General features: G+C 34.5%; 1 protein-coding gene across 1 annotated transcript; it reads left to right on the top strand.

Annotated features, from left to right (window-relative positions):
• The first annotated feature begins 67 nt into the window (after nt 1-67).
• On the top strand, nt 68-10,716 carry LOC106139434 (putative uncharacterized protein DDB_G0291608). The gene is made up of 9 exons (XM_013340877.2): nt 68-409; nt 792-869; nt 1,077-1,215; nt 1,719-1,857; nt 3,341-3,503; nt 3,910-3,963; nt 7,469-7,755; nt 8,283-8,396; nt 8,552-10,716. Exons 1-9 carry the CDS (start codon nt 304-306, stop codon nt 8,648-8,650), a joined length of 1,179 nt encoding a protein of 392 aa, XP_013196331.1. The 5' UTR covers nt 68-303; the 3' UTR covers nt 8,651-10,716.
• Nucleotides 10,717-13,839: the final 3,123 nt, after the last annotated feature.

The following is a 13,839-nucleotide window of genomic DNA, read 5'->3' as shown; positions in this document are numbered from 1 at the left end:
CGCGCCTTGCTTGGCCTATCAACTTAATATCTGTGCTATCAACTTACCTTGCTTTGACGAGGAAATATGGAGTGAATTAAAAAAAATTCCATGTCACAATCACAACATACGACGACAAGAGAAAAATAAAATAAAATTGTTTCTGAAATTGTTCAAGAAATTGGATTAATTTTCTACTATTTCGGAAGATTGTAGTTTTATTACAATTATTTCATAGCTACAGTTATTCAAGACTCTTGGTATTTTTCTTAAATTTGGTTGGGTTTATTGCGCAGTGTATTGGCATTCATCTGATCTTTCAAAATGCCTGCCGTAACGTCGACTACAGAAGAGCAAAACGATGCTGATCAAAAAATGTGGAATGCCCTTAAAAGATATATCATTCGAGAAAGGCAGAGAAAAAAAGAAGGTAGGTCCTTACACAATTTTTAAACTATTGCTTACACATGTCTTTGGTTAGATGGATATTATATACCTACCTAGTTTGCTTGAACGTTAACCTGTCAAACAATTTGCCTACCTAATAAATCATCCTCTTGTTTTTTGTCCTGGTTGCATCTTCTCCCTTAGTAGGAACACTGTGTCAACTTGCTGAGGACATCTGAAGTTGATTATAAAACAAGCGTCCATACTAACATTTTTTAAATGTAGAAAGAAGTCTGTCTGTTGATGTGGAAGTGTAACAGACAGATCATGATGGATTTAGTGTCAAATAAAGCCTATTTTTTCTGAAAATTACCAGGGACAAAAACTAGTACCTATACAAGTATAATGATTACTTTTTTTTGTAGAATATGAGGCTGAGGTGGAGGAAGAAAGGCTTCGTAAGGAGAGAGAAGCTAGGGAGAGACAGGATGTTATGACACTTGGTAAATATAAAAATTGTCTTAAACTTATTGGATTCATATAGAAAATTAAAATTTAAAGAATCTAGATATATGTTTTTGTTAAAAAAAATAATGAGTTGTGGTTAATTTCTAAAGTATTTTATTATGTATCCATCATCAACATCTTCTTCTAATGTTCCTAATTACACAGTTTTTTTTTTCATTCTAATTAGAAATTGATTATTACAGAGGAGACAAAGGAACAGATTGAACAATTGGAACAGAAGTTGAAACAGTTAGAGAAAGAAAAACAACAGTTGTTCATGCAATTGAAGAAGGTTTTGAATGAGGATGAAATCCGCAAGCGACAGCAGCAGAAGGAAACCAAGTGAGTATGGGAATGTAAAGTATTTTACATGATTATATAAATATACACTTATATATCTATTGTTCATTAGATATACAACAACATTGACAGTTAAATTGTGCTAGTAAGGTTTATGAAAAACAGTTAAGTTTTGAACTAGAACTCATTGGTATGTTTTAGTACTTATTCCAGGGAAATGTGCCCTGCAAATCAAACTTTATATTCAAGCCAATAAAGTTCAATGTCAGGGCTCAGCCTCGTCAAAAGGGTGCCATTTCAGATGAGCCTTATAAGCCATAAAGTTCATTGTGGCAATGGCAGTCGATGTCTTGCAATTTGACTGGTGGAATTCATGTATTAAAAAAGAATTATTATGTGAGCAGCGTTACCTTATTTTGTATCCAAAACTTATAATCAATGAGAAGCCTGCTCAACTATAATGTATGATGAAGTTATAATTCTATTTACCAGATTTTGTCTTGTAAGCTTTAAGGAAGATTAAAATGCAACTTTATCATTTTCAGTGATATGCAACCAATGAAAATGTCTATGGGTGGAAACATTCAGGTCCCAATGTTCTCTATGCCATCGTCTACTGGTCAGGGTGAGCCTCCCCCTACTCAGGGCAGGCCTCCCCCACTCTCTTCACATCTACTTAATAAGGTACTTAAATAATTATCACAGGATTAATAATCTATACTTCATTTGAAATAAATGTGACATGCTTTCTGTATGTTAAGCATTAATAGCTAAACAACTGAACCAATTTTATGACATTTGGAATGGAGGTAATTTATGACCTAAGGTCTATAAGCTAATTAACATGGGTGAAGCTGCGGCTGGGTATCAAAATGCTGTCCTACTATACAGGTAAACACTCTCATTTAGGTATTTACATTGCATGTTAATAGAGGGGTCCGGGGCAGACAGAGCCAATAGTCTCGAAAAACTTATGGCCACATTCACCTGAAGAAAACAATTGCGATTCAAATAGTAACATGTTGTGAGCCTATCTTTTACAAGACGAGTTCTTTTACAAGAAGTTTACTTAGTCGCCTATTACGACATCCATGGGAAAGATATGGAGTGGTCCTATTCTTTAGTGCCGGGAACCATAAGGATATTAAGAATAATTACAAAGCATAATAGTTCTGGTTTTTTTTTACTAACAATTTTAAAAGTTTAAAATTCCAATGCATTTTTTATCATCTCTTAATTAATTTCTCTTACCAATTTATTTCAGTGTGACACTCCATGGTTACTTTTGCCCAAAAAACTGTTTATTATAAAATATATTTTTACTATATGAACATAAAATGTCTACCCATACATATTTTGCCCAGTTTGCCAATTTCCCAAGTACCTAAACCTTACCTTAACAGCCTATAAAAGTCTTCTGCAGGACTAAGGCCTCTCAAAAAATTTTATCCATAGTCTCCATGCTGAGCAGACAGGTTGGTTATCACAATGTCTATTGAGTTTGGACTATGTTGCCTAACAGCGTAGGAGGCGCGGCTGCCAACCTCCCGCTAAATCCGTTAATCGCCACGTACAATACCCACGGGAAGATATAGGGTGGTGCTATTCTACTCTGGCACCATACGTCTAAGTAGGCAACGGCCAAGAAATACCTCGTATTACATTAGTCCTTTACTTTTTTAGGTATTTCGGGAAGTATTTTTTTATATACTTACATATAGTCACGTCTATATCCCTTGTCCCCGCAAGGCAGACAGAGCCAACAGTCTCAAAAAGAGAATTAGAATTGGAATTGAGATTAAAATAGTGACAGGTTGCTAGCCTATCGCCTCAATAGGAATCTTTAGTTTATAAGCCAATATTTTAGCTGCCTTTTACGACACCCAAGGGAAAGATATGGAGTGTTTCTATTCTACAGTGCCGCAAATCACACGGCACCATTTTATTCTTTAATTAATAATTTGTGATAATGTCTACATGACATTGTCGTTGATCGTTGAAGTGTAGTTAACGAAGATTAAAACATCGTTGTGTTTAAATAAAGTTTACTTTTCGAACTAAAATATTGCCTTGACTTTATACCTCCCATTCACCACTCACAGTTAAATTTTAGTAGAGCCTTTAGCTTAGCAACCTCACCTATAACCCATTTCTCTCTTTGTTCAAGAACAAGCACTCAAACTACATGTTGTTTCCGCAACAACAGACGATTGTGAGGGGGCCAATACAGGCCGGTGTTAAGAGGCAACGCAGCCCTTCGCCAACTTATACGTTATACGCGCATAGATTACAGCCACAGATGAAACATCAACCTGTATATTCTGATCATAGTAAGTTGATGTGTGAAGTGTTTTTTTTTATATATATAGGCATCACCCATTCAGCATCGTTAAGCATTTTAAAAATAGAGAGTCATGTTCATTTTGATAATATTAGAGTTCTTAAAGTTCCTTATTTGGAACTTGTATATTTTAGCGTTCATAAATGTGACTACTAATAATTTAAAATTTGGTTGCTAGTCAGCAACGAAGAAGGAAATGATTCAATAACAATAATTCTATTTTACTAGTAATTTAATTTGTCCAATTAGCTATTGAATCATTTAGGTGGTCAGAATTTAGTCAAGTGAAATACGTCCGTCATATACATAACCTTATATTTGTTCCTTTAAAAATTTAAATATGTGTTAAGATTTAATGTGTTGTGAAAGCAAAGCGATTTTGATTTTTTTTGCAGAGGTAGAAGATGGCCGCATGAGCCGTCAGTTAACACGTGCTGTACTCTGGAACAGTGAGTTCATTCGGTGTTGTAGCTTATCATCTCATGTAACACCTCATTTACCCTGTCTTATCTCTTTTTATTATTAGTATCCCTGTTAACTATAATGTCTTCTATATTCCTATGTTATTTTATGTTCATTCAGTTCTTGTGTTTGGTATATTTTTTTTTCTTTAAATGATTTAACATGCCGTGCTCTGAAAAAATGAGTTCATTCGGTGTTGTAACTTATCATCTTACAAAACATCCCATTTACCATGTTCTTTATTCCCACTTAAATTTTTTATTTTATGTTTCATTCAGTTCTTATGGTTTTATATCTTTTTTCGTTGTTTTCATAGATGTTTGATTCAGTGTTGTAACTTATCATCTCACATAATACTTAATTCTCTTATTTTTTTATTTCCCTTCTAATTCCTTTTTCTTTTTTTTTATTAACTTCTGTATCTTGTCAGCACTTTGATTTTATTGTCTTTGTTCTTTACAGTTTCTCTTCAAAAACTATATTCTGTATACTCTCAAACACCTTGTTATTTTGTGCTTTAATCTGGTTTTAATTATCCTTGAAACCAGTTCTTTTCGTTCAATATTTTATCTTGTCAGTTTCTTGATCTCGTTTTTCGCTTTTAACTCCTTTTAAAATGATTTAACACAAAAGCGAATCAATTTGATAGTGCATCATATTCGCAATCATAAAAATCTATCAATTTCCGTGTCTGCTTAAGTAATAACATCTCACTATTCTTTATTCTTTAATATTAATCTTTCTCTCTTAGGTGAAATACTCAATTTAAAATAAGTATAAAGTGTAGCAATTTTCATTGTCAGTAAACTCGACAATGTGGTAGCATTCGCTTATGGTCCTGATTTGAAAAGCCGTTTAAGATTAAATCTTTGATTTAAAACACCAGATTAAATAGCTTTTAATTTTTAAGGAATGTTTTTTTGGGATTAAGGAATGATGAAAAACAACTGATGTCTAATTACTCACATAAGAATCCCAACTAATATTATACATGCGAAAGTAAGCTTGTTTGTTACCTCTTCACGCTTAATCTACTGAACCAATGTTTTTGAAATGTCGTGTTTTCGTGAATATAACATTAAGGATGAAAACTAAGGTTTCTGTAGGATTTTTCTTTATTCCTGGCGCTGAATTCGCTCAGGCGAAACTGCGGGTAAAAGTTAGTAATATTAAAAATGATTTTGTTAAATAAATCTCATTGCACATTAAATGCATTTCATGTAAAAATTGTATGTAGCCTGTTTTATCGATATAGCTGTGAAAACAGGTCAAATTGGTATTTTAATAAAAGGGTTGTCTCACTTGAAGTGGTCATTTAATTATTTTGAGTTCTTATTTTCTGTTTAATTAACCATCCTAACTGCATGGGTTTAAAAAAAATCTTATGACAATGTCGTCTTTCCTTGCCTACCCCACTTTTTGGTTCTGATCTAAACTGCTTGATTTTTATGTTGTGTTGTCTTTGTTTATCTGCTTATCCTTGTCTATGTGTTTTGTCCTTGTCTCTGTGTTTCGTCTAAATATAACAAAAATATGATTCGACACAATTTTTTTACGATATTTATAATGTTGCTAATTAATGTGGTAAATTGGCTTATGCGACATTTTATCCATACAATAAACTGTTATATACATATATAATAGGATAGTTGAATGTGTGTCTCATGTCTGTCATCGGTATTGCACTTTTTGTATACCTATGTATATACTTTTGTGTATGTAAATACTCAACTAAACAGCATGTAAATTTAATACCTATAGTTACCGTGAATAGATTTGGCAATATTATTTTACGGTCGGTTACCTGCCTGATCAGTTTATTTAGCCATAGTTGTTAAGTCTATGATGACAGGGATAAATAGTTATTAATTATTGAATTCTAATTTTATATTGTTGCTAATTAGTGTCCGACCGAAGGTCTATTTTTGGCCGAAGCCGAAGCCGAAGCCGATTAATCGGCTATCGCCACAACCTTCGGCCGAAGCCGAAGCCGAAGGTTTATATTCTCTCAGCACTCAGTAATTAATTTTGTTCAATATTGTCTACAAGCTACAATTAATATTAAAATCATTTCAAAACCTCAATATTGAAGGTTTATATATTGACTGTCTCATATAGAAGTTGATGATATATCATAGAGGTGGTTGGTTTAGAGATAAACTAGCTGTTGCCCGCGACTTCGTCCGCGTAAATTTCGAGTTGAATTTTAATCATACAGTCAGATACAGACAGACAAAAAATGTAATAAAAAAATTCTCTATCCGTTTCAGTCAAAATATTAAATGTACAGAAAAAATATTTTTACCGTTTTATTATATGTAGTATTTTGATTTTCAGTTTTTTTACATAAAATACTCAAACAATACAAAAAAAAATATATTTTTAATAATAAAAAATATCTTGTAATTGTTGGGATTCGAACTTGGACCGCCAACTTCACAGTCTCACGGGCTAACCACTGGACCATCGAAGCCGTTGCGTTGGTGTGGAAATTAAAGTAGACTACATACATATGGTCACGTCTTTATCCCTTGCGGGGTAGACAGAGCCAACAGACTTGAAAAGACTGAATGGCCACGTTCAGCTATTTGACTTAATGATAGAATTGAGATTCAAAAAGTGATAGGTTGCTCGCCCATCGCCTAAAAAAGAATCCCAAGTTTGTAAGCCCATCCCTTAGTCGCCTTTCACTTATATTTATATGTTATAGGTATAATGCCGTCGTATAATGATAAATGACTTTGAATTTTTAATTTCGTAACTTATTTGCCGGCATACTGATGCCTTGAGTTCATTCAAATGTCGATAACTTTTTTTTTTGTGAACCGATTTTGATGAAACAAACTTTAAATGTTATTCTGAGTTAAAACAAAGCAATTGGTGAAAGTTTGAAGTAAATCGGTTTAGTACTTTCGGAGATAATCGTGATCATACATACAGACAGACAGACAAGAAATTAAAAAAAAATATTTTTGCTTTTTTTATTATTCATTCTAAGTATCCCTCTATCCATTTCAGTCGAAAATACTAAATGTACAGACAAAATATTTTTACTGTTTTATTATATGTATAGATAAAAGTTTGTGATTTACCTACTGGTAAAAATAATGATTTGATTTCTTACAAAAACACTCGTTTAAATACACGTACGGACTTGTTTTGATGCATGCAATCAGCAATGTGATATTTTGACAGTGACTCCCCGCCGCCTCATGACTTTCGTAACAGTTCGTTCAATCTCGACGGTCGCTCGGACCTTCGGCGAAACCTTCGGCTTCGGCCGGATTTTGGGCCGAAGCCGAATGTTTCGCCGAAGGTGGATTTTTTGGCCGAAGGTGGCCGAAGCCGAAGCCGAAGCCGAAGCTTCGGTCGGACACTATTGCTAATTAAATAAATATTTCACTCGTCGTGTATCAGCGCATACATAAAATAATGCAAACTTTCATGGTCATAAATAAAAAAACCACATACTAAAATGATCATTACCAACAGAATCGTCTCAATACGGTTCTGGTGCCGGCGGATCTTCCATCTCTTCTTCGGGATACTACGCAATGCCTACTTCAGGCGTCGTGGGGGTGGTGGGGGAACGCCCCCCGCCACTGCTGTACGCGCACCACGCGCACACCGCCCACACGCCGCATACCCCCCACACGCCGCACACTCCCCACCACTCTAACTTGATGTATGCGCCCGCGCCACAACCGCCGCAATTGTATTTGGACTTATTGAAGAATAGAGAAGGACAACAACATCAGGAGCCGAAGAAAGACGCACAGGTGAGACTCCAACAATTCTCGGTTACATTCTCACCTCAAGGTACGTCTTTGACCATGATCCTGGATTGAACAATTCAGGTTTTTACATGAAGAGACTTCTCGTCCGTCTCGTTGTCTCTGCAGAGGACCTTTGCAGGTGAACCTAACCCATATTGGATCATGGTTATACATCCAGTTGCCTGTTATCACTCATGCCTCACGAATTTGTCTTTCACCGAAAGAGCATCGAATGTCCATAACTCTGAAAAGTCTCAATGGTACACACAATATGTGGTAGGATTTAAATTTTCTCACTGACTCTACCACTACGCTGAAGTATTTATGATTCATAGATTGTCATATATACTTTTTAAATAAAGCAGTTGTTATCCAGACATTGTGTTGTTAATGACAATATATGGTGGCAGCGGTGGGATAGATTTACCTGTTCTGTATTTTTTAACCTTGATTTTTTTTACGTTTGTCTAAGACAAAAGTTGTGGCTATAAGTGATCCAATATTTATTCATATTGTCTTTTAAATTCCAGCCTCAAGTTTTACTGGGGCTGAGCGAGGCCCACCACCCGTCAGTGAGCAGCAGTGGCGGCTACGGCCTCCACCTCTCGCATCCTCAACATCCGCAGCATCATAACAATATGCCGGTTAGATTTTTTTTCATATACTAGCTGTCCCGGCAAACGTTGTTTTGCCACATAAATAATTCGACACGTACAGACGACACCAACATGCTTATACTACTAAACTAATGATTATTTATTCGACAACAATAATAAACTATTTCTTTCCTTCTTTCCAGCCATCAAAGCCTGGTAGTATTACCCAGGGCTATCCGGTGCAGCAGTCGAACCCCAACGTCCAGAACCCCAACATATATCCGAACAGACACCGGTATTAGCTAGTAATCATCCGGCGACACCCTGTCAAGCCACCTTAGCACTGACATTGAGCAGATTATGGTAGCAATCATAATAGAAAATATGGTGTGTGGGACGCGTAATATAGTTTTTGTGACAGAAATGTAGTATGTGGGACACAATACAGTTTGTGGAACGCGTAGGAAAGGTAAAATAGTATGAGGAAATAAACATCGTGAGATCGTGACTAGTGTCGGAATAGTGCTTTCAATCTTTTTTTATTCAAGAATTGAAAGAAAAGGTTTTAGTCGCTCTATTAAAAAGTCACGTGGCGTGGTTTGATCCTAAAAAAAAGGAAAAGTCAGTGCGACTTTAAGAAAAGCGTTACAAATATATTTTTTTGTTTGTATTTATGTCCCACATGTTGTTATTTGGCGTCCCACATGTCGTTAACATTATGATTGGTACTCAATGGACAATAGTAATGGGTCAAATTGGTGCAGTGAACTGGTGTTAAGTTAAAGTGAAAAACAGGACACACAAGGATGGTTTTAAGTGAAAGTGTATCTATTGTTGCAACAATAAGGGCTGAATTTTCAATACAAAGTATTCGTAGATTTCTTGTGCAAATATTTTTTTACCCTCCCCTTGTCTCAAGTTCAGTAACAATAAAAAATAACTCTAGCCTGTTGAGAGCACTGTTGCTTAAACAGTTATGCGCAGATAAAAAAAAAACAGGCGTTTGTTATGATTATGAAAAGTCAGCCGTATTGTTTAATAAAGTTTTATTGCAAATATGTAAATTGTATATGTTACTGAAATGTGAAGAAATCCGTTTCGTCTTTAATTTAATGAACCTCATTCATCGGCTGGCTGTTTTAATTAGATTTAATATTTTTTTGGATAAGTAAACTTATATTTATTCTCTAGAATCTCGCGCAAAAGCGATTAAGTAACCTACAAAAACTTATCAAAATGGTATTTCACGGGTTGGAAATTGTATACGTATTATGTGTAACATCTTAATATACAAGCATACAAGCAACAGCAAAATCCATAGTCTCTGCCTACCCCGATAAATATGTATGACCACACGATAAAGTAATGGTATCTATGGTATATTTTATATGATTATATATGTAAACACTTGTCCAGTGCATGTATAGGAAGAAAAAAAAAGTAAACTGGCATTCAATTTGTGTTTATCAATTATATGCCACTTTTTTTATTATAACGTGCAACGTGACAGCGATAGTTTATCGCGCGATGAAAACATCGACGCTCGTACCATGCTAGCCCAGCAGATCTGTCTTAATAAAAGGATTTTTTCACATTTCTTCATAATAACAAAATAAACAACTGCTTACTCCTAACTATTAGTTTTGTAAAGTAATAACATTTTATGTAAATTTTTATTAAAATAGAAATGGAAATTAGTTCCCTAGTATTATTTGGACTTATATAATGGCCTGTAGAGATTGTACAAAAGAGTATTTTTCATTAAAGTATTGCTATAATAATAATAATAAAACAGAGTATAACCAGTGTATTCCAAATTATTTCTAAGTCGTAAATGCTTATTCACATAAAAATATTATTCTATGATGATAACAAACACATAATGTATTTGATACCTAGCTTTCTCTGTACTATTATCTCTTTTTTGAGTATATTGATTTAATTATTTTTTATATCTTTATAAAGATCTAACATATATGGCAAGTGGTAGAGAATTTGCGCACACACGCGATCTAGAATCTTGGCGAGAAATTAAAATTTAAAAAAATATAAAGGTTATAACCATCAGTATACTAAAAATGCAAATTTAAACTCGATATGCCAACGAGATAAAAATAATTATGTTGAATACAATGAATCATATCGATATTATAATTAGTTCTTAGTCTGAGGTGTAAAAGTAGATTTAACTACATTTATATGATTTTCTTACATTTTGACCGGTAGGTATGTCACTGCTTGCCATACATACATGACCACATTCAGCCTTATAAACTTTGATGATGTACAAACTGCACAATCTTTCGCTGCTATTAGTAACTATAAATCTGTGCTAGTGGTGGTAATTAATATATTATGTAGACCGATAGTCGGATTTTTATTTAATTTATGCCTTCTCTAATTATCCCTTGCTTTTCTAATAATTTAAAATAACTGTATTAAATTTAAAGTAATTTTGTGCCGTGAGGATTCCGGCGCCAATATAAAAAAGAATAGGACCACTCTTCCCCATGGATCTCGTAAAAGGCGACAAAGGGATAATCTTATAATTTGGGATTCTTCTTTCACTGTCACTTTTTAAATCTCAATTCTATTACTATGCCAAATTGCTGAACGTGGTCTTTCATAATTTTAATGAGTGTTGGCTCTGTCTAACCCGCAAGGGATATATACTTTATTATATGTTATGTTAACCCACAATTTAGGAGTTCTATGGAATCTAGCATATCAATTCCTGAATTTCAATTCCATTCCTGTACTCTTTTTGGGTGCAGGATGGTAGGCAGTACATCTTTCGCTACTATCACATTCGTTAGGTACTTTTAAAAGCTTTTGGACTTAGGCATGTCTTGATCTGATCTTTCCACAGGAGATCCGATAAAGGCACGGGGTAAGTACTGAACCGAATAGTATCGAGCTGTATTTGCAGACGAAGGTCTTATATAAGCACCATACGTAAAAAATATTGACAAATATTTTAATAGGTAATAAAGATTAGATAATGAACACCAAGATGTCGTTATCTAAAACTTCTACCTATATACCTGACCTACCTGTCTATTGCACACGTAATACCCTTGTCAAGGTTCAAGTAACGGAGGTAGCTTATAATTCTGACGTCCTGCTATTGACCTGAGGGCATTAGCCTAGTCGCTCATTGTGTATGAACGCTTACATAATGATAGTCAATGCTCTGAAATAAACAGTAGATAGGTAACTAAAAATCCCAAAAGAGGTTGGTCTTAGGCAGATAGATGTAACATTGTGTAACACTTGTTTTAAGAAAATCCAGGCTAATATAAAAATAAACGGTTTTTATTTTTGTTTGTTACGATTAAATTCAAAAACTACTGGACCGATTTTTCCGAAATGTTTTACATAAGAAGATAAAATAGACCTTCAACAGTTACTTAAGACCTTATTTTGTTTTTGGAAATTCTGGGAAGCAAAGTCTCGCGCAAAACTAGTTATAAGACAGTAATTTAATTCCAAATCGAACAATCATTAGGTACTACATTACCTAATCCAAGCGACCTATATTTTACCTACCTACTTAGGTATATTTTTTTTTATGCTATATCCTCCATAAGTAGAAACATTATCACATATTGATAATTTTAATTTTATTCAAGCTGTTCAAATTTCAGGAAAGATTTACATACCTATATTTTTATTTATTTCAAACTTTATTGAGCCACAAAGGTACAATAGGACTTAATGCAAATTTTCCTTACATCCCAAAGTAACTTTTTTAATTAAGTTAAGAACTTACACAAAGTTACCTGCTTAATTACTAAGGTAAGCAGTTACTTAAAAAAAATCTGTCTCAAGCCAACGTTCCTAATTACTTAATTATGCAAATGTTCCTCCCCAAAATGCTTGTTTCTAGAAAGGTAACCGGGCTTGAATGAAAGGGGGTGGTGGGGGCGTGGTTTGACCTGCAAGTAGGTCGGTGGTCGGTGCAAGCCGTGGGTGCAAACGATCGATGCATACCTATTTACTGCAACTTATTCAGTTTGCGAAAATGCCCGTTTACTGCGACTGCACCGTCTTTTGTTTTTATGATTGATGTCCTCTTCTTATATGCTTTTAGGATCTCCTCCAAAATCTGGAGTACAGTACAGTGGAGTACACATAGAAATGTATACCACCTTTGTATCGCAGACTTATTGTAAAGGTAATACGTAAATAATGGTGGAATAACAAAGAACTGAAATTGGAAACTGTTACCACTTGATAGGTTAAGAAACTTTAACGTCGTGCGATTTGAAATCAAAATTTCAACAGTGCAGATATGAACACCACAGTAGTTATGCATATGCGGCAAAGCTTTAAAGTTTCGGCTTAATTTGCTACTTAAGACAAATGAAAGGAAAGGTTAAAGTTTTTGCGTATATGATGAAAGAACAGGATATATTTTAATTTGAAAAAGGGAATCAGCGAGGAACAGCTGTATGAATAGGTATTGCATTGGCATCCTTTTTTACAAAAAAATCTTAACTTTCAATCAACGCACAACTGCAGCCACTAGGCTAAGTATAGCTCTAAGAGTACTTTGAACCACCCTCAGGGGTCTTAACCTCCAGAGGAGTCTAGGGTTGGTGGAATGGAACTTTCAATTGAAAAAATTACTGTACTTTTGTACTACTGTATTCACTGTTTGTAAAAAGGTCTTAAAGAGAAAAAGCCAAAGCTAAGTCTCAAGGAAAAATTTTGCTTAAACATAAGTTTCTTTCAAATTTTGAAGAGGCAACATGGTTTCAATACTGTATTTGAGATCATAAATGATCAACTTTCCGCTTGGAATTAATACAAATTGGCAGTTAATTGGAACTTCCGATAATCTGCCGTCCTTTCTAGAACCAAGCCTCCTCCAGATTGAAATTATGAAGCCTCTATTCCAAGGTCGTAGGGAATAAATTGCAACTTTACGTCGAGGTGAAGGGATAGGACGCACGCGCGGAGCTATCGACTACCTTGGCCCCTCGCCCCTTCCCTCTGGAATCTGAATGTAGGTAGTTTCAGGACTCGAATAAGGTATAGGATATAAGAAATGACGTAAGCTCTGTAAGACCTAGAATTCTTTTGTGCAACGGTTTGGCTCGGCTGAATAAGTAACAAAAATTCTTAAGAGGCCTTAGCAAGTTTTAAAGTACCTACAATCAATCATTTTTTAAATCTTACATTGAGTTTGGGATAAGCTCATAAGTATAATGCACTTATTTTATGAATAAGCATTTCTTATGAATTATAAAATTAAAGGATTTTCAATCATAAATCTTTGTGATACATTATACAGAGTGTACCTAGGGATTATCTACTTCCATAGAGTATTAGAAGTGTATTATACTGAAAATCAGTATTTCTCTCATCCTTATGGTATTCCTAAATTTTAAATTTCATTGCGGCTTCAAACCTCGCGATCCGTCCGCTGAACACTGCATAAATCTATCTATACTTAGATAGATACTATGAAGATATTTAAAAAACT

This window comes from Amyelois transitella, chromosome 7 (assembly GCF_032362555.1).
Source record: "Amyelois transitella isolate CPQ chromosome 7, ilAmyTran1.1, whole genome shotgun sequence".
Lineage (NCBI taxonomy): Eukaryota > Metazoa > Arthropoda > Insecta > Lepidoptera > Pyralidae > Amyelois > Amyelois transitella.
The sequence above is the reverse complement of the archived record's forward strand: the minus strand, read 5'-3'. Positions and strand labels throughout refer to the sequence as shown.